This window comes from Salmo trutta, chromosome 40, assembly GCF_901001165.1.
Source record: "Salmo trutta chromosome 40, fSalTru1.1, whole genome shotgun sequence".
Classification (NCBI taxonomy): domain Eukaryota; kingdom Metazoa; phylum Chordata; class Actinopteri; order Salmoniformes; family Salmonidae; genus Salmo; species Salmo trutta.
The window spans coordinates 10,762,613-10,784,613 of record NC_042996.1 but is presented as its reverse complement, the minus strand read 5'-3'; the positions used below and the strand labels follow the sequence as shown (position 1 = coordinate 10,784,613).

At 42.2% G+C, this 22,001-nt stretch overlaps 1 protein-coding gene across 3 annotated transcripts in view; it reads left to right on the top strand.

Annotated features, from left to right (window-relative positions):
* Nucleotides 1-3,949: 3,949 nt before the first annotated feature.
* Nucleotides 3,950-22,001, top strand: part of LOC115179970 (PRKC apoptosis WT1 regulator protein) — a 76,653-nt gene continuing 58,601 nt past the window's right edge. For all 3 annotated transcript variants that reach the window (XM_029741792.1, XM_029741793.1, XM_029741791.1), the window contains exons 1-2: nt 3,950-4,190; nt 4,471-5,203. In XM_029741792.1, coding sequence (XP_029597652.1) covers nt 4,637-5,203 — 567 coding nt within the window. In that variant the 5' untranslated portion in view covers nt 3,950-4,190; nt 4,471-4,636. The remainder of the gene's footprint in view (nt 4,191-4,470; nt 5,204-22,001) is intronic.

Genomic DNA, 22,001 nt, shown 5'->3' with positions numbered 1-22,001 from the left:
AGTACAGTAGGGCGGTTGGGAACGGTGTTACATAACATTGGGAGTTGCCATTCCCACCCTCATACTCTCCGCTCCCTCTCACTGAGGTGTCAAACAGGGAGTCATAAATATAGCCTTACTGCAGCAGACAAACCACATATTATTCAGACACTCAGGATATAGGAGTGGATTAGACCAAAGCAAGTTCAGACAAGACAACACCACTTTTATGCAGCTAACCATATGAGCCTATTCTAGCCCTGTTTATACCTGGTTCAAACATGCAGCCTTTGTCCTGATCTTGTCCACATTCTGATTGTGCCCACATTTTTAGTGTACAGTAGATGATTAAAAGACGCATTGTGATCTGACTGTGATCAGATCTTATACGTGTAAATAGACAAAATCAGGTCAAGATCAGGTGGATGAAGGATACATGCTAACGGCAGACATAAACAGGGCTATCGATTCATGCACACTGCCTACGATGGTACGATACATCTACTGATGCAACATCTGTAGCTGACATCCTGTTGGCTAAACCACAGTAGAAGCCAATCAGCAGAGGAATGTACTGACTCAGTGGTACAGAACATGGAACATGTTGGCTAACTGTCCCACTTAGTCACCCACCACATCACACTCACCAGATGGCACCCCGCAGATGGCATGAGCAGCCGTTGGAGGGCACAGGAGGGGTAACGGACCTACACATACTGGACAGAGAGAGAGACGAATGGATCCATGGAGTCAGAGTCCACATCACCAGAGGAGTACAGGCAGGGGACAAACCCTAAACCTGACTGGGGCCTTTGGTTCAGTGGAGAATGATCTGGTTCTGATGTGGCTAGTCGACTTCTTTACATGTAATTTGGGGTAGTCTCTCCTTTCTCACCCAGGGCTGTTGTCCGTCTCTGCCTCACTTCCTTCCTGCCTCTGGCCAAGCTTCTTCCAGAGGGCCAGTCAGCCATGCTGTACATGCTACTGAGAGGCATATGCCTTCTCCTCAGCTCTTTTGGTATGTCACACACTCACAAGACTTGTAAGGCATATGGTGCAGTCTGTGTTGTGCATCTGATTGTCCAGTCACTAACAGAAAGGAGATAATGACTCAGACCATAACATTAAGCATTATGACCCAAAATGGGTAAAGAAGGGAATGTTATGTAGTGGTGAGGGATGATGCCGTTTGGTGAGAGTATCCCTTCAGAATGTGAATGTTTTCATAGAGTTATTACAATATACTGCACCTGCACCTGAACATAGCCCATCTATAATTTAGCCCAAACAACTACCGCTTCCCCTACTGTATTTATTTATTTATTTAGCTCCTTTGCACCCCATTATTTCTATTTCTACTTTGCACTTTCTTCCGCTACAAATCTACCATTCCAGTGTTTTACTTGCTATATTGTTTGCTTTGCCACCATGGCCTTTTTTTTGCCTTTACCTCCCTTATCACACCTCATTTGCTCACATTGTATATAGACTTATTTTTCTACTGTATTATTGACTGTACGTTTGTTTTATTCCATGTGTAACTCTGTGTTGTTGTATGTGTCGAACTGCTTTGCTTTATCTTGGCCAGGTCGCAATTGTAAATGAGAACTTGTTCTCAACTTGCCTACCTGGTTAAATAAAGGTGAAATAAAAAAAAATATATAAAAAATACACAGAGTGTACAAATCATTAAGAACACCTTCCTAATACTGAGTTGCACAACCCAATAAGGGATCATAGCTTTCACCGGGTTTAACCAGGTCAGTCTATGTCATGTTTTGTCCACTCAGTCTAAGTTTATATCCACAAAAAGCTCCAGTTGAAACTGAACAAAGGGAAATCATTTTCATTTTATAGGCCACCTCATGACTTTTAATGTAATACTTAACTGTGGGATGGATAAAAAACTGTGAACCAAAAGTGGTGGATATTATGTTATGTTTGGAGAATAAATTTGGGCTACTGGTTATGAAGATTTTACTGTTTGTCTGCTCTCTGTATTTTTCTACAACTCCACCACAAATGTGCAGTCTGGGCTATGTGTAACATGGAGGAAAAAGTTATCTTGGCATTTATTTAAAATGTCAGACTGCTTTTACAGAAGGTCTTTAACCCACCAGAAATAAGATGTAACACTAAGACTTTCAGAAAGGGAGTTCACACACGTATCTCTCCCAGTGGAAATGCATTATTGGAATGCGAAGTGGGGTTTAGTTGAAAGAGGAGCACAGTTTGTGTTGGCATGGAGTGAACCGCTGTGAGCGACAACAACTGCCCTCTCGTATTTCAGCTTCCCAAAAAGCAGACAGAAAAATTCTAAATATGCAGCAGTGTGACCTCGACCCTTAGATCAGCCTCTATTTTTAGACAAAGGTGTCTAATTCCTTTCACATAGGTACTTTTCTCCTTTATCTCCAATCAATCATGTCGGCACATGTACAATACTGTCTAATATATGTCGTTTACAAACAGTATATTATTATATAGACTATGTTAGGTGAGTTCAATTGCTAATGGATGACCTCGTTGTTGAGGAATGTGTTTTGCTTCTTAAATTGCTAGTAGTATGTTCTTATTACGTTGTATGTTTGAATGTTGCACATTTTATCAATTGGAAAAGAGGCCTTGGTCTCCATGGTACTCCCTGCTAAAGGTTTTAAAAAAAACTCCTTCAGCAGTAACCAACCCAGCGTAGCAGCACAGCTAAGCTATGAATGGTAATGAACACAGACTGAATACCTACTAATGTCAACCAGAGTTATTGCACTGGAGCTCTGCGTCCATCGCTACACCGCAACAGATGCAGCAGTATATTTCCTTAAACAGAGATCCATAAACATGAGGACCGAATAAAATGTACATAACTCCAGGAGGTATGGCAGCTTCCAAAGCATGTTGCAAGAGAGCTGAAAATAAGCACCGACCGTATTCACATAATCACAGCTTGTTATGTGAATACAGTGGGTACTCAGGTTCTGTTTGGTATGATTGTAAAATATCTCAAACCGAACAGAACCTAATCAACCCAAAGAGAACCTACACTGTAAGCACCCACTGCCTTCACATACTTCATCTGGTGTGGTATGAATGGTAAAGATGCTATTGGCTGCATACTGGCTGTTCAGTCAAGGTCACTGTCTTGTTTGAACCTGGCTAGGATATCTCTGAGTGAGTCTTCTCCCATTCATCCATATGGCTGTATTACAATCACTATGAATCAGCCTGGCACCCTCACTCAACCTGTGTCCATTTGGGTTATTTTCAACCAGCTCTTATAGGAAGTGTGGAAACAACTATGCACTTACATCATGACCCTCACACATAGCCATATAGTGTTGTTGTGGGTTGGTATGCCTGTTTTGTTATTGAGAGATGAATAATGTTCATCTCTGATGCACTCCAGGGCTGGGTGACTCATCCAACACCTTAGGGAGGTTTTCTGTGGGATCTGCGTGGTAGCGTCAACAACAAACTGTCCATAGCAGAGGAGGCTGGTGGGAGGAGGTATAGGAGGATGGGCTCTTTGTAACTTTTTACATTTTACATATTTAGCAGACGCTCTTATCCAGAGCGACTTACAGTAGTGAATGCATACATTTCATACCTTTTTTTTTCATTTTTTTTTTCATACTGGTCCCCCGTGGGAATCGAACCCACAACCCTGGCGTTGCAAACACCATGCTCTACCAACTGAGCCACAACGGCTGGAATGGGATTGATGGAAAGGTATCAAACATATGGAAACCACATGTTTGACTCTGTTCCATTAATTCCATCCAACCATTACAGTGAACCCGTCCTCCTATAGCTCCTCCCACCAGCCTCCACTAATACTGCCTATAGGTTAAGAAGAATATACACTATATAGTCTATGATTAGGCATTTTTCTTTTTGTTTATTTCCACCCTGTAGCCTAGATGCTGTAAAAAAAGAAACATTTAGTTGGAAAATAGGGATCAACGAAAGGTGTTTAGACACAGCAAGTACAACCCAAACATTTTTAATAATAACAGAACAGGCTACAACCGTTTAATTTCGTATGCATTCGTGAGTCTTCGTATGGGTTCGGAGAAGCCTAGGAGAGGGGGCTGAGTCCGAGCCGCACTGATCTCTAGGTTGCATGTGACTAATCGAGTTTGCCAGTGAAGTAGGCTACAATTCATTCCTACGGAATGTTCACCTGAGAGAGCGAAAGCACTGCAAAATAACAGGTGAGTCTTCTTAGAAACGCATGTCACTGTTACAATTGTTCACTAAATGAGTCATGTTATTTCCAATAAGTTACTTTAACATTTTTTGGGGATAAAATAACTTCGAAGAGTTATTTATAGTTCAAACCCCTGTTTGTTTATGGGAAGGCTAGGTTGTGAAAACAACTTGATACACGTCCAATGTGATGAACTTTACACACGGATAGTAATTTTGAAGTGAGGTCGTTTCATTGAAGTTGGGACCAAATTATCACTAACCGTGATTCTCCATTACCTTCAGACCGAATCGTTTTGAGAAATGTGGTGCCATTAGAAGCGAAGGACGATTGCACGGTAAACCTGACTTAAAAACGGAAATTACAAATCCCTGCTGAAGGAGCGTAGTTTACAAACGTAGTAAAGCCACTGGTGAAAACCCCACACATACAAAACTAAAAAAAAGGAAAATGGCAACGGGTGGATTTAAACCAAATGCACAGACAGACTTTCTGGAGGAATGGAAGGCTAAACGGGAGAAAATGAGGGCAAAAATGCTCGGGGACATCGCTGCGGCCACCGGCGCGTGCACTGGTGGTATTTCCCCTGCCACCGCGTCCCTGGGGAGCCACAGCAACAAAAGTGAGATGCGCAATGCTACCTCGAACACCGAACTTAACAACAACGGCAACCCGGACCGCGGGACATCCTACCCCATGGCTCGCTCATCATCCTCCTCAGCCTTGAAGAGACCTGACGATGACCCACACCCGACACCAGCCGCCAGAGGAGCGGATACACCGGGGAGTAACCTGAAGAAGACACCGCAGCCGGAGAAAGTGCCCTGCACCCCACAAGAGTCCAGCCCCACTGCATGCAATGACCATGACAGTGACAAGGAGAGCCCCTCACCCAGTAAAGGCAAAGAGAAGAAAAACAGTGGTCCAAGCGCCAGGAAGGGGAAAGGACAGATAGAGAAGAGAAAGCTGAGGGAGAAGCGCAGATCAACAGGTGTTGTCAGCATGCCGTCCACCGAGGTGAGTCCAAGCTGTTTGTAACTTTAATTTGTTTAAAAATCATCGCCTACTTAATAAGCATGACGCATGGTGTTGGATGAGACAGTTTACACTCTGTACTGGCAACCTTTAGGCCTATGCAACAACAACAACAACAACAAAAGTTATGAAAAGACGGCATAAAAGATGGACTTATCTGTCTCTTAGGTTGTGTCATTATCATTAAGAAACGAACATTTTAATGTATTTTAATGGAAAATAATAGTTTGACTAATGAGAAGTAATCAAATGGGTTCTAAAACATTCATTCTTCTGACCTTCAAAAGGCCCACATAAACATGTCTGTTTTGGTGGAGTGTTTATGAAGACCTTCTGTCTAGCACAGTCATGGAAAAAAGTCTCCATGAGTATGCTGAAAATGTGCAGAGGGAGCAGTATCGTTGTTATTGCACTTAAATCATGTCACAGCCTGGCAGCAGGGACGCTGATGAAAGCTTGTCAACCACCAGTCCGCCACTCAGTAATATGTCTGTCCTGTTATTCTAAGAACTTCCACCATCAGGGAAATGATGTTTATACAGTGCCTTCAGAAAGTATTCACATCCCTTGACTTTTTCCACATTTTGTTGTGTTACAGGCTGAATTTAAAATGGATTAAATGAAGATTTTGTGTCACTGGCCTACAAACAATACCGCATAATGTTCGAGTGGATTTATGTTTTTAGAAATGTTTACAAATTCATAAAAAATGAAAGCTGAATTGTCTTGAGTCAATAAGTATGCAACCCCTTTGTTATGGCAAGCCTAAATAAGGCAAAAACTGTGCTTAACAAGTCTCATTAAGTTGCGCAATAATAATAGTTGTGCAATAATAGTGGTTAACATGATTTTCGAATGAGTACCTCATCTCTGTACCCCACACATACAATTACCTGTAAGGTCCCTCAATTCAGCTGTCAATTTCAAACACAGATTCAATCCAATGCCTCGCAATGAAGGGCACTTATTGGTAGATAGATTAAAAAAGCATCCATTGCATATCCCTTTGAGCATGGTGAAGTTATTAATTACAGTTTGAATAGTGTATCAATACTAGAGGCCAACCGATTATGATTTTTCGACGCCGATACCGATCATTGGAGGACCAAAAAATACCGATACCCATTAATCGGCCGATTAAAAAATAATAATAAATAAATAAAAAATAAAGATGAAAAATAAAATTTTAAAAAATGTACATTTTTATTTAAATATATATATATATATTTGTAATAATGACAATTACAACAATACTGAATGAGTACTTATTTTAACTTAATACGTCAATAAAATCTATTTAGTCTCAAATAAATAATGAAGCATGTTCAATTTGGTTTAAATAATGCAAAAACAAAGTGTTGGAGAAGAAAGTAAAAGTGCAATATGTGCCATGTAGAAAAATTAACGTTTAAGTTCCTTACTCAGAACATGAGAACATATAAAAGCTGGTGGTTCCTTTTAACATGAGTCTTCAATATTCCCAGGTAAGAAGTTTTAGGTTGTAGTTATTATAGGACTATTTCTCTCTATACCATTTGTATTTCATATACCTTTGACTATTGGATGTTGTAATAGGTACTTTAGTATTGCCAGCCTAATCTCAGGAGTTGATAGACTTGAAGTCATAAACGGCACAATGCTTGAAGCACAGCGAAGAGCTGCTGGCAAATGCAGGAAAGTGCTGTTTGAATGAATGCTTATGAACCTGCTGCTGCCTACCACTGCTCAGTCAGACTGCTCTATCAAATCGTAGACTTAATTATAATATAATAACACACAGAAATATGCGCCTTAGGTCATTAATATGGTCAAATCCAGAAACGTTCATTATTCTTTCAGTGAAATACGAAACCGTTCTGTATTTTATCTAACGGGTGGCATCCCTAAGTCTAAATATTGCTGTTACATTGCACAACCTTCAATGTTATGTCATAATTATGTACAATTCTGGCAAATTAATTACGGTCTTTGTTAGGAGGAAATGGTCTTCACACAGTTCGCAATGAGCCAGGCGTATACCCTGACTGCTTGCACGGAACGCAAGAGAAGTGACACAATTTCCCTAGTTAAAAGAAAATCTTGTTAGCAGGCAATATTAACTAAATATGCAGGTTTAAAAATATATGCTTGTGTATTGATTTTAAGAAAGGCATTGATGTTTATGGTTAGGTACACATTGGTGCAACGACAGTGCTTTTTTCACGAATGCGCTTGTTAAATCACCGTTTGGCAAAGTAGACTGTGATTCAATGATAAATGAACAGGCACCGCATCGATTATATGCAACGCAGGACAAGCTAGATAAACTAGTAATATCATCAACCATGTGTAGTTAACTAGTGATTATGTTAAGATTTGATAGTTTTTTATAAGATATGTTTAATGCTAGCTAGCACCTTACCTTGGCTTCTTGCTGCACTCGCATAACAGGTAGTCAGCCTACCACGCGGTCTCCTCGTGGAGTACAATGTAATAGGCCGTAATCGGTGTCCAAAAATGCCGATTACCGATTGTTATAAACACTTGAAATCGGCCCTAATTAATCGGCCATTCCGATTAATCGGTCGACCTCTAATCAATACACCTAGTCATTACAAAGATACAGGCGTCCTTCCTTACTCAGTTGCTTGGAGAGGAAGGAAACAACTCAGGGATTTCACCATGAAGCCAATGGTGACTTTAAAACAGTTAGAGTTTAATGGCTGTGATAGGAGAAAACTGAGGATGGATCAACAAGTTGTAGTTACTCCACAATACTAACTTAAATGACAGAGTGAAAAGAAGGATGCCTGTACAAAATACAAATGTTACAAAACATGAATCCTGTTTTCAGTAAGGCACTAAAGTACAACTGCAAAAAAAGTGGCAAAGAAATTAACTTTAATTCCTCAATACAAAGTGTTATGTTTGGTCCAAATCCAACTCAACATATCACTGAGTACCACTCTTCATATTTTCAAGTATGGTGGTGGCTGCATCATGTTCTGAGTATGCTTGTCATCGGCAAGGACTCCAGAGTTTTATAGGATAAAAATAAACGGAATAGAGCTAAGCACAGGCAAAATCCTAGAGGAAAACCAGGTTCCGTCTGCTTTCCAACAGACACTGGAGACAAATTCACCTTTCTGCAGGACAATAACCTAAAACACAAGGCCAAATATACACTGGAGTTGCTTACCAAGATGACATTGAAAGTACCTGAGTGGCCTAGTTGCAGTTTTGACTTAAATCGACTTGAAAATCTATAGCGAGGCTTGACGGAGCTTGAAGAATTAAAAACGATTATGTGCAAATATTGTACAATCCAGGTGTGCAATGCTCTTAGAGACTTACCCGGAAAGACTCACAGCTATAATCGAAGGTGAAGGTGATTCTAACCTCTTGATTCAGGGGTGTGAATACTTACGTAAATTAGATATTTCGTTGTCAATAAAGTAGCACATCTGAAACATGTTTTCACTTTGTCATTCTAGGTTATTGTGTGTAGATGGGTGAGCAAAAAATGAGATGTAATTCATTTTGCATGTAGGCTAAAACAACAATGTGGAATAGGTCAAGGGGTATGAATACTTTCTGAAGGCACCGTATAATGGCCATGTTTTATGACATTGACACTGGCTCTGTGCCTTGAAGCCACAGAGTGTAGTCTACATATTAGGGGTCTGGCTTTTCTGACAGCTGCCCAGACCCAGAGCATGCTGCCCTCTGTGGCGTTTCACCTGGAGGTTGACCAGTGTCTGTTGGCTGGTGACAGCCTGTTATTAGGCGGTCGGCAGTGCCAGTCAAGGAGTTTGAGAGGCTGGTCAGAAGCCAAGCCGTAAAGCTAGGTTTCAGCCTCACAGATCATGCCAAACTATGTGCTATCATGCCCCATGCAACAACATTGCCTGTGTTTATTGCACTGCATATTTCCCATGGTAAATCTAAACCATGACATCGCGATCGCTGTATGATTTGGACCCTCTTCACACAAGGCCTCTTGTGTCATGAATTTTATTGAATAGGTATGCTGGGGCATAATCAGCCTGCTTGTTCTGTGGGGCACAATAGCTGTTGAGGGGGTTTCAGAGCAATAGGGAACCCAATCGTGCCACTCTCCCTATGAATGGCTGATAATGGCTTCATGGTTAACCGAAGCAAACACTGGCTCTTCTGTGGAGTGTCAATCAGGACCACCTCCTGCATTCCAGGAAGGTGTCTTGTTTCAGCCTCCCTGTCCGTCTCACCCTCTTTGACTGAGAATGGTATGTGTCTACTGGCTGTTGGGGACCTCTGACCCGCTTAACGAATACTTACTGAACAACGGAATACTGCTTAAGTGATGTGTGCGTTTGAAGATAACGCTGTCTGAGTGAGTACTCACCTCGCCCGAGACACTTGCTCTCTCTCCTTTTCTCTCTCTCTCTTTAGGATGTGTGTGTTGTCAGTGATCCGTTTCCTTTTGGCCTCACCGTGGCTTAGGCCTAGTTGATGAGCCTCATTGTCTGGGGACATCCATGTTTTATGACCAGCAGTGTGTTTATAAGGCTCTGCTTTCACTCAGGAGCGTGAACTTTGTTTCATGTGTTGGGCTGCATCTCTGATAAAGGCGGCTGCTGTTGTCTGGAACACCCAGGGCTGTTCGTCAGTAGCAACTGTGAACAGGCTGTGTGATAGGGCAGGCTACATATTGGTGCCAATTAGCACTGGGCAATTCCACGTTAATGGAAAACGCTGAGACTCACATTTTTAAAGTGAAAAATGTATACCAAAAAAAAGCATTGATTTCAAAGTTTAACAAATCATACAACTCTATGTACGAGGACTACTTTTAACATTTTCCACAGGAAATTGAGCAAAAACACATTCACAGGAAGAACTGTGCAGATACAAAGTGTGGTAACAGAATAAAACTGAGGGAGATTGTACTGTAATTCTGTTGGTATAATTTGCATCTGCACTGTTTCCAGTAAATGTTTGTTTATTTTCTGTGTAAATTGTTCCAAGTAGTCATTGTGCATCGAGTTGTATGGTTTGTTAAACTTTGAAATCAGTAGTTTTTGTTTAGCATACATTTTCAAATGAGTCTCAGCGTAATTCCGTTACTGTGGTGATAGGTAGCTTAGCGATTTTAGGAGCGCTAGTCCAGGAACCAAAATGTCACTGGTTCAAATCTCAGAGCCGACTTGGTAAAAAAATCTGTCATTGGGCCGTTGAACAAGGCACTCAACCCTAATTCTGCTAAATGACTAAAATGTCAAACGTAAAAAGGATAGGGCCACAGGGTATAGCCGAGGGGATTTCTCAGAGCTTCTTCCTGGTTGCTGTTGAATCACTTTTGTGTAGTTTATGCATATCTGTCATGAGCTAAGAGGAGTGTGAGTTACCTGTACATAATCATGCTGATGTCTTTCACTCCACGGACAAAGCAATGTGATTATAACATTTATTTTCCTATGAGAATCTGCTTCAACAAAGTGCCCATTGACAGTTGGCTTTGCCTCAATGTTTATGGTCCATTGGTAGATAAAGCCACAGCTCCAGCCTGATTGGTTGGATTATCGTTATCATTTTGAGTTCAAACTGCAACAGTTTTTTTGGGGATCATATCTAGCTCTGGATATATGCACAACAGGCTCTCTCCAGGTGAGTGAGTTGAGTTTTATCTGCAGACAGACCGAAAAGACTCTGACTCTCACAACAAGAAGCTGTGGCATTGTGGGAATGCATAACGCCTCTCCACCATGTGACCTTCTTGTTGTGTGTATGTACTGACATGTACAGTACCAGTCAGACGTTTGGACACACCTACTCATTCAAGGGTTTTTCTTTATTTTTACTATTTTCTACATTGCAGAATAATTGTGAAGACATCAAAATTATGAAATAACACATGGAATCATGTAGAAACCGAAAAAGTGTTAAACAAATCAAAATATGTGTGTGGGGGTACAGGTTAGTTGAGGTAATTGGTACATGTAGGTGGGGGTGAAGTGACTATGCATAGATAATAAACAGTAAGTAGCAGCGGTGTACAAATGCAGTGTCAATGTGAATTGTCTGGTGGCGATTTTATTAATTGTTCAGCAGTCTTATGGCTTGGGGGTAGAAGCTGTTGAGGAGCCTTTTGGTTAAATCAAATCACACATCCTAGTGCTGCTACACTCTCTGCCTGTCCTCTGGGAGTTGTATACGTTTTTGCTCCACTACTTCTGTACCTTATGCTGGGGCTGTGGTACTTTCTCTCATCCATCTGTGTTCAGTTTCCACCTCTAAAGATACCTCTCTTCCTGCTGTAGTACGATCATAAATTATTCTGTTCTAAAGGCGACCCACTGACTGCAGTTCTGAATGGAGTTGTCACTCACGTCTTCTAATAGGCACGAAAGCAATGGCCAGGGAAAGTTTTGAGTATCAGTGCAATAGGGTGTTATTTAATTGTAAGGTAATTAGGTAAAATGTAAAGCTTTCTATACGTCTGTTCTAAAGGAATGTAAGTGTGCCTTTGGGTGGAGCCTGTTTTACTTGCTCCTAAAACCTTTCCCAAACAAGGTCACATCATCACTGGAAATACCAAAGGGATTGGATCATGGGCTTGGATAAGCAAGGAATTATTTGGGCAGGGTTTTGGGTTCTTGGTGGAACAAAGGAATTTGAATTTATGTTCAACTCTAATCCAAAGAGTGTTTATTTTATACCCATGCTCCTTTGCCAGTTATGTGAGTTTACAAGAACATTTGACAGGTTGACTAATTAGCAGGAGTTGTTGATTGTTTACGAGGATATCTTTCGCAAAACAGGTTTTAAGGGGGGTGGGACTAATAGAAAGAAGTTCCAATAGAGCTGTGTGCTGAAAGTTAGGGAAATTCCAAAGGAAGTTGTAGAGGAGGAAGAATGTGAAACTACTGTTTGCCTTGTTCCATGACATGGTTACCAGGTAGGCCCCTAATACAGGGGGCACCCAATGGTCTCGCAGCACCTCATAAAACACCCTGCTCCCACTAATGGGCTGTGGCACAGGGTTTTGTGCATGTTTGTGGAACGTTGCGTAAACGACAGCTCTCATTAATGTGCCCTCTGACTAGGTGAGGCCCAGTGAATAGCCGTCCATTACCCTGTCAGGTTTAATCATACCCTTGGTCTGATTAAGTGATATGTGAAAACTGGAGCCTTCACTCAGAATACAGTAGTCCTGGCTGCTCCTCTAATAGCTCTCTGACTGACCTGGCCTCTGCTTACTCCCCACATCCTCTTTGCTTGTCACAGGTTAATGAGCTCACTTTCTGGCAAGGAATCCAGTTTTAAACGTTTTGTAACAAAACATGATCACAGGAGTATTTTTACAATGTATGCATTTCAGCAGGCCTGACAAGAAACTAGCCTGCCTAATTTGGAGTCCTGTTCCAAATGTGTAGGTTTGTAGAGTGTTCTGTTCTAACCCAGGCCATAGATTCCTCTGCTGTAATTGGGTCAGTGCTCTTTTAGTTATGAGGCTATAGGAGCTCCATGTGGTAGATTATTATTGTCCAAAAAAGAATGCTCCCCTGCTCTGCCTCTCTCCAAGAATGCAAACCTGATTGCCCAGGGTCAATGGGCATTGATGTCTTGAGCACATGTCTGGTGAATGAGTAACAACTCCCCCCAGCCCAGCCTTTAGCACAACAGACCCACACAGTCATGGTCCCAATGGACAGTGATACGCCAGACCCTATGAATCTACCTTTTACAGAGACGCCTGTTTGCACATTTTGTTTGCGTGAGAAATGACATGCTCCTCTGTCACTGCTTGGATGACGCAGTGGCTGTCTGAGGGGCCAATCAATAACTCACAATCAAAACCAGGACGTTTCAGCGATATGGGAGACTTGTTGGTTACTTAATAAGGTGTTGTTGAGGTTAATGTCCTACTGTGTTGTGAAATGTGACTGAAGATTGGGTCAACTGTTCGAATAGTAAATCATAGCGTGACTGATCTTCCCTCTTGGTGTGTGTGCTTGACCCATACTTTAAACTATTCGTTAGTACCAAATTGTTTGTGTCCAATTCCCCGCGAGGCACTTCGGGATTTACAGTAAGACCTAGAGTAAAATGCCAATGCTTTGGAATTGTGTCACGGAACATGGAAGCCTTCTCCTTTGAACTAAATGGGGATTTCTAAGTCGTTGTCTCTCCTCATTGAGGTTAACACCTTCATAATCCACTAGCAGATGTGGAGACAGTGATTTCCTTTCATCTGTCATACGTTTAGGCTTAAGTTTTCCTTTTTCCATATCTGTTCCCTCCAATACCAGCCATCACGCTAACAGTATTAACATGAACTGTTGCGTGTTATTGTAAGTGAAATGTCCTGCCCCTGATATCTGCTAATAGCTTATGGTTTCACACGGACGCATGGGGTAGTGGTTTTCATGCCTCCCCTTTGGAACCTGCCACTTAGCCCCCCCACTGTGTTCTTGTGGAAGCTTGGGCTGCCACATTCAGCTGCTGCATGCAGAGATCCCATAGAGAGATTCAGTGGATTGGGGTTTGTCTGCTGATCAGCTCGCTGATTGACAGTAGCTGTGGTGTGTGTGTGCGTGTTCCTGCATAAATGTAACTTGTTTGTTGGACATTCCTGTGTGCTTGGCAGCAGTGGGGGATTTGTGAGTCAGCTGTAATCAGGCCACTGCATCATTAGGCATTCAGGAGAACTGTATGTTTGGATTCATTACAGTAGAACAGAATAGTATGCAGCTGCTATCTCTGTCTGTTTCTTTCTCTCCTCTTTCTATGGGCACGGAAGCGTTGTTTTGGAGTGTTATTCTTGGTAAAACCTTTCTTCATTTTTATGGATGAGCTCTTGTAGATATGTCAACATACAGTGGCTCTAAAAGAGTTCCAGAATGTTATGTTGGTACTGCACACACAGCTAGAGATCCAGCACCACCACAGGCCAATGGGTTCTCTCTCCTCCCATTATGGCATCATTGTTCCCTGTCAGACTTTGTCCCCTGATAAGCGTCAGCAGAAGTAGGCTACGGTATCAGACACGGCAGCATAACAATCTAGCTAACCAAGGTGATGAATAATAAACATGGAAATCATACGTCATAAAAGTCTTTGCTCATTTCATTCTGCTTCACCGTGTGGATATGGGGGAGAGAGTGTCCTCTGGGTGTCATAGCAACACCTAGCTGAGTGTAGGAATATGGCTGGTGATCTACAGGTGGAGGCTGTCATGAGTGTTTGGCATTCCACTGTGTGCTGCTGGGAGGACTGTGGGGGGTGGGGGTCTTAAGCCTAGCTCTCCATCTTTAAAAACACATTCACTTTACATGCATACCTGAGGAGGCTTAAGTTGATTTGTTGGAGCTGCAGAAATGGGAGGGATTCATAATGCTTTGAAGAAATTGAATATTCTGACTGTTGACGTGTATGTTGTTAGTGTGGCTCATCTTGTTGATTTATGGAAAATACAGCCAGGCAGGCTCACATCAAAAGAGGAACCAAATGAAAAAGTGGTTCAGGTAAACAGCTTGAGAATGTAGCCGATAAACACTCTAAATCAAATGAAAATGTGGGTTCAAAGTGCCTGTGGATATAAAGCCTTGATCTTTAAATTGTTGAACCAAACAAAGACGAATGAATGTGTTTCAGATGATGAAAGTAACTACATGCCACCCTACCCCTGGCTATAAAGCTGGAACCTCATTCTGTGTGTCTCTGTGTCTGTGTGTGTATCCTTCCTCTTCTGATCCTGTTGTGGGTAGAAGGAGGGCCAACTTAGCTGTGTTGAACTATGACGCATTACTGGCACGCACCCCACAATGTCCACAACAGACCAGCGATTGGCTGCTGCTGGCAGCATACCTACCTTCCGCCCATCCCATGTGACCCACGTATGTGTTCCCAGGTGGCCGAGATGGGCTTCCAACCAACACCCCAACCTCTCACATCTTTCCTCGCTTCCAGCAGGCCTCTGGGGCACTGGAATGCTGTCCAAATCCCAGTTTTTATTTTTGTGCTGGAAGCCTTAAAGACTCTGTTATGTGGATCATGCCAGTCATGTGCTAGGGTCCGGAGGAAGGCTTGGTTTCCTCCCTGAGGCTGCTAGGAGGCACGAGGTGCACAAGGCCCAAAGACAACAGAGACACGGAGCAGAACAACCGGATTAGTAGTCGCCCCATTGTTCCAGACCATTTGCTCCTGCTTACACCCCTCATTGCTTACACCCCTCAGTGCCATCCCATCATAGAGAACGGTTGTGCGTTCTGTAACGCCCACGGTGACGATTAACCCAGCCAAAGGTTCCATTCTTCTGCTATCAGAAGAGATTGCTTGGTATTGTACCCGGTGGCCTTAGGTGACACGTGGCCTGGCATGAAAAGTAAACGCGGTGCCGTAGAATCACATGGGCAGATGCATCAACAAACCCTGTGTCAGTGTCCCCATCCCGGAGCTGAGGAATCTTGACAATATGGACACGCCCTGTCAATAGGTACACTTTCCTCATCACACGTCCTATCAAAACAGACTGTCCACGTAGCTAAAGTATCTAGGGTCATTCTGGTTACTCAAGGCTGGTTTATTACACCCCATTGCATGTGTCTTGGCATTTTACAAGCTGTCAAGTGCATGGCTGGTGAGCCTCCATTTATCACTGATAATCATAGCCATTATGAAGAGGTGTTGGCATGTATGGTATCTTTCCTCGAAGTGAAAGCTCGGAGAGAAGCCGTTGTCCAAGACCACAGTGACCTGCCCACCATCGCAGTTTAAACTAAACAGAGTAGCACTACTTTGGCCTCCCCAAACATATTTGAAATGTATTTTCACTGTAGGGGAATTCCATCAAAGGACCCATGAGCTCCAACATGTTAAGTTCATCATAGCATATCAAATTGGGTGCCAAGTGAATGAAGGCACAACCATTTTCCATCTTAAAAATTTGACATAAGTAAAGGCTTTGATTTCTGGGTAAACCGATGGAAAAGGGGTCTTAGAAACCAGAAGAAGTCTTAAACGGTATCAGAAATATATCAAAACGCAATGTTGACGTGAAGACTCCTGCCAAATAATATCAACACTTTATATTTAGTATTTTTTTAAATTTTTAAGCTTCTGTAAATTAAGAAATTTTGCCTTGTAATTCCATTACCAAAAACATCTTTAAGATATTTTCTAATTTCTCTCATGAGAAAGGGAGGATAATGAAAGTTCATAGAAGTAACAAATAATGATAGACCTACCAATTAGTTATAGTGATTTGACTTTTATCATTAAGTGATTAAAACTTGTAATTCCGTTAGCAAATTGTTAGTTTTCACTTGTTAGCATTACCAAACGAATTGCAAAGACTGTCAAATCCAGCTCATAAAGTTATACAAGCGTAGCTACCAAATGTCATTTTTGGTGAGTGTAGACATTTACAAGCGAGAGAAATTACGCACATGTACAATGTTGTGATGCATGTTTTTCTGAAGGAAGAGCAGCATGTGCACACAGAGAAGAACAGAGCAGAAACAGAGCAGAAAAAAAACACTAGTGGGAAGCACGGGGAAAAAAACTCATTCGGACCTCCTTTGAATTCTGGCAGAAAGCCATATATTTTGTAGTGAATTGCATACAAGTGTAACTTCTTCACCTTATGTGCACCGCACAACAGAGACTTGCCGATAGATTTAAAACGCTATGGACTCACCAGATCATGCCTTCTCCCGTTGTGCTATTTACAAACATACACGTGACTGGCTCAACTGTTCTGGGGAACTACGGTAAGCTTCGTAATGTGAACTAATGTGACGGGTGAAATGAAGAAAGCAATCTGCTTTATATCCTAATGTATTGCAGTTGACTGCAAGTATTAACTTAAAGTAGCTACAAATATTCACATTTTATTGAAAAACGTCAAATAAATTGTATTGACGGTATAGAGAGAACATCCTGTGTCTTTTTCCAAATACCCCAGTATACGGTATACCACTGAAGCCTAGTACAGATCAGGGACTCAGTATGTAATTCCGTTACCGGAATTCCTTTACCGGGTGTAAATCTACTTCACTTACTGTAGGTCAATAACCTAAACAATTGTTTTGGAACTCAAGGTGCTATGTCATAGCTGACACCGCATTGTTTCTGCAGACATCTTTGAATCTTAATTCAGGGCAGATATTTACGTTTTTGGACATATGGGAGATTTTACCCTAATTCCATTGCAAAAATGTGCATCTGCACAGTTCTTCCACTAAATTCGTTTTTGTACCATTTTCAGAGGAAATTGTTACAAGTAGTCCTTGTGTATGGTTTGTTAAACTTTGAAATCAATGGTTTTTGGCATACATTTTAAAGTCAAACAACTGAGGCAAAGCGTAATTCTGTTACTGTTGAATTGCCCAGTAGCAAGCAATTCCACAGTGACAAAGGGTTATATTAAACAGCAACACTCAGAACGGCAATGTAATTCCAAACAGACACAGCATATACATGTCATTTCCTCCCTGTTTGTCTCTAGGAGTCTGTTCACACCTCAACTGTAGATCATCTGCTCGCTTACGTTGTAAAACTGTCCAGTGGTCAGATCAGTGCAATGAAGTCTGTTACTGCTCTGTCCCCGCCAGCACTTATCTCTTGTTAGACAATCTCCTTCTGCATACTGATAAGTATCAGTTTGGAAGTTCCCCCCCCCTCCTCTCTTTCAAAAGTACACTGTTGCATAATTCATGCAGGCTTAATTGGTTTTGCCAGTTTGCATCACCCCCTCATCACCTCTCATCTAAAACTCTGCACAAAAGTTTAAGTTGAAGAGTAAGAGTCTCTGAGAGATGGCAAATGCCTCCCTTTAATCTCCTGGGTGATGACTGCACTTTCAGAGAGAATAAACCAAATGGTAATTTTCAGCAGGCTTGCCCTGCGCGATGTTGCCTCCGCTCCTCTGTGGGTATGAAGCTTTTGTCTGTGGAGCACAGCGGCCTCCTAAAAGATGCACGGCCAATGAAACGCTCCACTCTGGTGTGACCGATGGGATTCTCATCCCCAAAATGCCCTCATTGATTGTGGATGCCTGGTCTGGGATTCCGCCCGTCCCCTTTTCTGCTCCCTTTTTCCATTTCTTATTCTTCCTCTCTTATGCTCGGCTAGCTGCTTGAGTCCTCGCATGGTATTTAGCCTGTGGATACACATGATTTGTTTATGTTAGGCCGGTTCCACATTTTTGCATTCTTTCCTTTCTTTCTCTGGACTGGGGACTAGAGGTCACTCCTCTCTGGCTTATCTTGTGAAACTGCTCATTTGCATGGCAGTCCTCTAGTCTAATCTGCCCAGACCGTGTTTGTTTGTGTCCACTGTCCAGAGAGTTGGAGATGCACTGCTCCTCCTTCTGTGTGGCCCGGGCTCATGAGTAAACATGAGGTGTGGTTCTCTCTCGTTCTTTCTTTCGCTCTCTCGCTCCGTCTCTCGCTCCGTCCCTCTCCCCCCTCTTTCCTTTTCCCATGTGGGCCAGCGGTGAAAGCTAGATGGCTGGATCCTTCTCCAGCAGGATGAAGGGGCTGGTGTTGCCTGCTCCGTCTGTCCACAGCGCTGGATTTATCTTTCCCAGCCTCAAAGGTCACACAATCAAGTGCAAATAGTCCACGGACCAGCATTATCTAGAGCGGGAGAAAGGGACAGAGAGGACAGAGTGCCACCAGTCAACTCTCCTTTTGACGGGAATGATACAAATGCAAACAGCATGCTTCTGGGTATATGGAATTTAACTTTCAAAGGAATGCATGGGAAGAAAGTCAACCAAATTCATGCAGTGAAATGCTCTAAGGCATTAGCCAATTTAACATATTAATATCAGGCAGTTGTTCATGACAACACTCCCCCGTTGGTTATAATAATGATATTTATATTGAACACTTGTCTTTTAGTTATTTATCTACCTAACTTAGTTATATACTTGTCGTTTTAATGTAACGTCAGGGCATTGTGCCAAGCAGTATAACGTAGTAGTGAATCATGGCTTCCTGTTTCTGATTCTCTCTTAAAATGTGTTAACAGCTTGACAGTGGGTTATAGTGGTCAGGAAGATATTCTCTCACAGAATAAATCACTTAGCCTTCATTCTGTGAACGTTCTCCCAGTATTCCCAGTAAGTATAATTCAGATACCACCAGGAGAACAATGATCTTCACAAGGAGCGCTCCCGAAAGAGCTGATTCCCAGATTTTACAAGGACGTTTCCAGAAATTGAGTTTGACTGCAGCAGCAGCTTTTTGATGTGGTTAGCACAGCACGTGAAATTGAATTTCCTGTTTCCTGAGCTTCGCCGTTAGCCCCCCACGCTAACACAGCAGCCTTGGTAGGAAAAGCTATTTGCTCTGTGAACAATAGACATTTAAAATCACTCTCTTTACAGTTCAGCTCTTGTACTGATGCCATGTCTCATGTTCTGTGTCATGTCTGCACATCTATAGTTCTCAGGTGAAAAGGGGAATAGGGAAATGCTGTTTTTTTTCCCGATCAAACATGGACTTAACCTTTCCCACAATTCCCAGTGATCCCAATGTCTCCTCCTTGGAACCCAGACAGTGCTCTCGATGACTCATGGTCTACTCTAGTCTGCCAATGCCCTAACACAATGGCCACTGTACACAAAGCCCCCTTTCTCATAGGAATGCAAAACATGTCTTAACCATTTCCGACATAGAATATTGGGAGATTGTGTTACTCTTTAGGCATGCCATGCAAGGTGCGCTTTATTTTCCCTCAATGTTACTCCCAAAACCACATATTGTCCCGAGCACAATGGTAAAACCACAGTAGGGGTAGTTTCTTAATCATTAAAACATATTGACTTTGAGGTGTCTTCTATCAGAGTAACTTAGCACTTTTCCCCAAACCCTCAAAATGAGGTTGTCACCACCATCAAGCCACAGTAGGTGTTCTCTAACATAATACCTAATTATTAGTATTATTGTTGGGCAAGTTTTAGTTTCCTGGAACAGGCAGTGTTGACAGACGGTGAGTAAGGGTTTTCTGAATTTTCTCTTCGCTGCTAAAAGTCAGGGGGAGGAACGTAAAGTATATGTCACGTTAGACACTTCAGACAGATTGTGGAGGAGATAGGAGGCACAAAGCCTTGCAGCAGTCACATGTAGACTGTCAGGTTTTTCCTCATGTTCCCAACAGTCCCTCGCTCTCCTTTCTTCTTTGCTTCTCTCTCTCTTGCTATCTCTCTTGCTCGCTCGCTCTCAATTCAATTCAAATAACATTCTAGTTTGCTCTGTTTTTTTGTTAATTCCTTCTGATGTGTCAAGTAATTATCTTTTTGTTTTCTCATGATTTGGTTGTGTCTAATTGTGTCGCTGTTCTGGGCCTCTGTGTTTGTGAATAGAGCCCCAGGACCAGCTTGCTTAGGGGGCTTTTCTCCAGGTTCTCTGTAGGTGATGGCTTTGTTATGGAAGGTTTGGGAATCGCTTCCTTTTAGGTGGTTGTAGAATTTAACGGCTCTTTTCTGGATTTTGATCATTAGCGGGTATCGTCCTAATTCTGCTCTGCATGCATTATTTGGTGTTTTACATTGTACATAGAGGATATTTTTGCATAATTCTGCATGCAGGGTCTCAGTTTGGTGTTTCTCATTTTGTGAATTCTTGGTTGGTGAGCGGACCCCAGACCTCACAACCATAAAGGTCAATGGGTTCGATAACTGATTCAAGTATTTTTAGCAATATCCTAATTGGTATGTCATTTTATGTTCCTTTGAGTGGGATAGAAGGCCCTTCTTGCCTTGTCTCTCAGCTCATTCACAGCTTTGTGGAAGTTTTTTGTGTGCTCTAGGGCTGCGGTGTCTAGATGGAATTTGTATTTATGGTCCTGGCTTAAAGCTGCATCCCTGTCTTACCCAACGGCCCTGGGGAAAGAAATTGTTTTTTTGCCAATTTTAACCTCACATTTGCTGTTTGTGTACATGGATTTTATAATGTCGTATGTTTTTCCCCCAACACCACTTTCCATCAATTTGTATAGCAGACCCTCATGCCAAATTGAGTCAAAGGCTTTTTTTGAAATCAACAAAGCATGAGAAGACTTTGCCTTTGTTTTTGGTTTGTATGTTTATCAATTAGGGTGTGCAGAGTGAACACGTGGTCTGTCGTGCGTAAAGATCCAAATTGACATTTTCTCACTACATTGTTTTCATTGAGGAAATGTACGAGACTACTGTTAATGATAATGCAGAGGATTTTCCCAAGGTTGCTGTTGATGCATATCCCACAGTAGTTATTGGGGTCAAATTTGTCTCCACTTTTATGGATTGGGGTGATCTCGCTCACTCAGTCGCTCGCTCACTCGCTCACGCTTAATCTACTTTGGAGAAGTTGAGGCAGTAGTTTTGCAGCAGATGAATAACTGTTGAGTTATAGGGACACTTTTAAAATGCCTGGAGGTGGTGATGCTTCTTTGATGTCACATGCCTGTAGTTTGGAAGCAGTTGGTTTCCTGTCACTCTCTCTCTTTCTCCCTCTCTGCGGAGGGTTGATATCTCTGGAATAATTACTGAGAAAGTACAGACCTCAGTGTTCTGAACCTTTATCTCTCGCTTTGCTTCCTTTCTCCATTGGATGAATTATTGCAGTGAGATCTAGCATGCTGTCACATGCAGAGAGAGGGAGAGATGGAGGGCGAGGTTCTGCAATGACGTGTAAGGATAGAACTCCCCCTTTGCACACTGTCTGCCACCAGCCTACTTAAACAAATGCTGAGAGAGTTCCAGTATAAACATCAGTGCTTTAGGTTAAAATGATTATTGGTTGAGGATCAATTGGTCATGGAGGCTTGT